The following is a 1,339-nucleotide window of genomic DNA, read 5'->3' as shown; positions in this document are numbered from 1 at the left end:
ACTCATCAACGTCACGGTGTCGGCAACAGCAGGGTCTCGAGGATGATACACAAGCACCGCAGAAGAATCATTTGTTGCCACTAGCATCATCTCCCCGAGACCAGGGAGGTAGCACACGGAGATCATGTCAGAGGTTGACGATCTTAATTGTGTTCAATTCATCGCTTCTTTGTGTTACTACGTTCTCAAGTTCATATAGTTTGTAAAGAGGCCCTTTGTCGGCTATGCAGCTTTCGCTACAGCTGCTCTGTAACCGGACTGGAGTATTACAAATATTTCGCACGCATTATCACAAGTGAAATTATCAAGATTTCATCTCGCTCGCCCGCTAAGATTTCTAAGATTTATCTATCTACTATGGATACAAGAAGTCGTATATTTTACGTAATTAGTGTTAGTTGCTTGTGAATGATTGGATATTCCGTGGCGTAGTAGAGTGCTAACCTGTATCACACTGCTTTATCGCTTGAATGGGTCTCCTGTTGGGTTGCTTTGCCTTGTGTTGGCTCTGAGTGATTTGGTGGTCTCACTTCTCGTGATGGAGTCTCTCCCGCCTGGTATGACGCAGGCTTACGAGTGGGAGAACACTTATATTATGGAGCCTAAGGCGGATGAACGGTAATAGTACCTTAGGGGGGAATCGAACCTATGCGGGTTTCTATCCATAGGTTTATACCGAACAAAGTAAGAGCGGTGTGTGAGCGGGCCATGAAGGCTAAACTGGAGGACCGTGAGTCTGAGGGGCTCCGGGCAAACGTGAATGGTGGTCTGTAGAGGAGTATGTGAGTGAGAAGGAGGCAAAGCAGTGGGTGTTGGAACTGTGTGCTGAGATAAAGGATGCTGTTAGAGAAGAATGTAACGTACCTAGACACAAGATCATGGTAGGTCCCGGGTTCGATCCCTGGTAGCGGCATCATTGACCTTCTGGATTGCATGCTGCCTATTAGGTGCAAGTCGTCATATCTAAGAATGAGGGCCAAGGCATACGAGTATGCAGTAAGGGACTTTGGGATGAGTCTAATGACAATTGGGCCTCCTACACCTTCCATAGTGTAATACAACTCCCCATAGTGCATATTGAATGCTTTTGCTCCGCCTCGCTACAAGTATCTGCCGAAAGGCTTTACATTGTTCATGTCCGAAGTGGCGGAATGTATCTCTTTTACCGTTCCCCTCCCACTTTATATCTTCCTATTCAGCGCTTCCTGTTGGGTACGGCTATGGTGTTCGGATGCTATTACGAGTAATTCCTCTGGACATGGTTCACTTGTCTACTGTCATGCTCTCCGTTTTGGGTTCAGTGCCAAAGTTAAAGTGAAAAGTTTCGATATCATGTCCT

At 46.4% G+C, this 1,339-nt stretch overlaps 1 protein-coding gene across 1 annotated transcript; it reads left to right on the top strand.

Annotated features, from left to right (window-relative positions):
* Positions 1-538: 538 nt before the first annotated feature.
* Pmar_PMAR025066 (Tctex-1 family domain containing protein) lies at positions 539-1,247 on the top strand (the record flags this gene model as incomplete). Its single annotated transcript, XM_002778336.1, has 5 exons — positions 539-618; positions 669-730; positions 775-881; positions 948-1,052; positions 1,200-1,247. The coding sequence occupies 5 exons, from the start codon at positions 539-541 to the stop codon at positions 1,245-1,247; spliced, it is 402 nt and encodes a 133-aa protein (XP_002778382.1).
* Between the last annotated feature and the right edge of the window lie 92 nt (positions 1,248-1,339).

Source organism: Perkinsus marinus (genome assembly GCF_000006405.1).
Source record: "Perkinsus marinus ATCC 50983 genomic scaffold scf_1104296949892, whole genome shotgun sequence".
Taxonomy (NCBI): Eukaryota; Perkinsozoa; order Perkinsida; family Perkinsidae; genus Perkinsus; species Perkinsus marinus.
The sequence above is the reverse complement of the archived record's forward strand: the minus strand, read 5'-3'. Positions and strand labels throughout refer to the sequence as shown.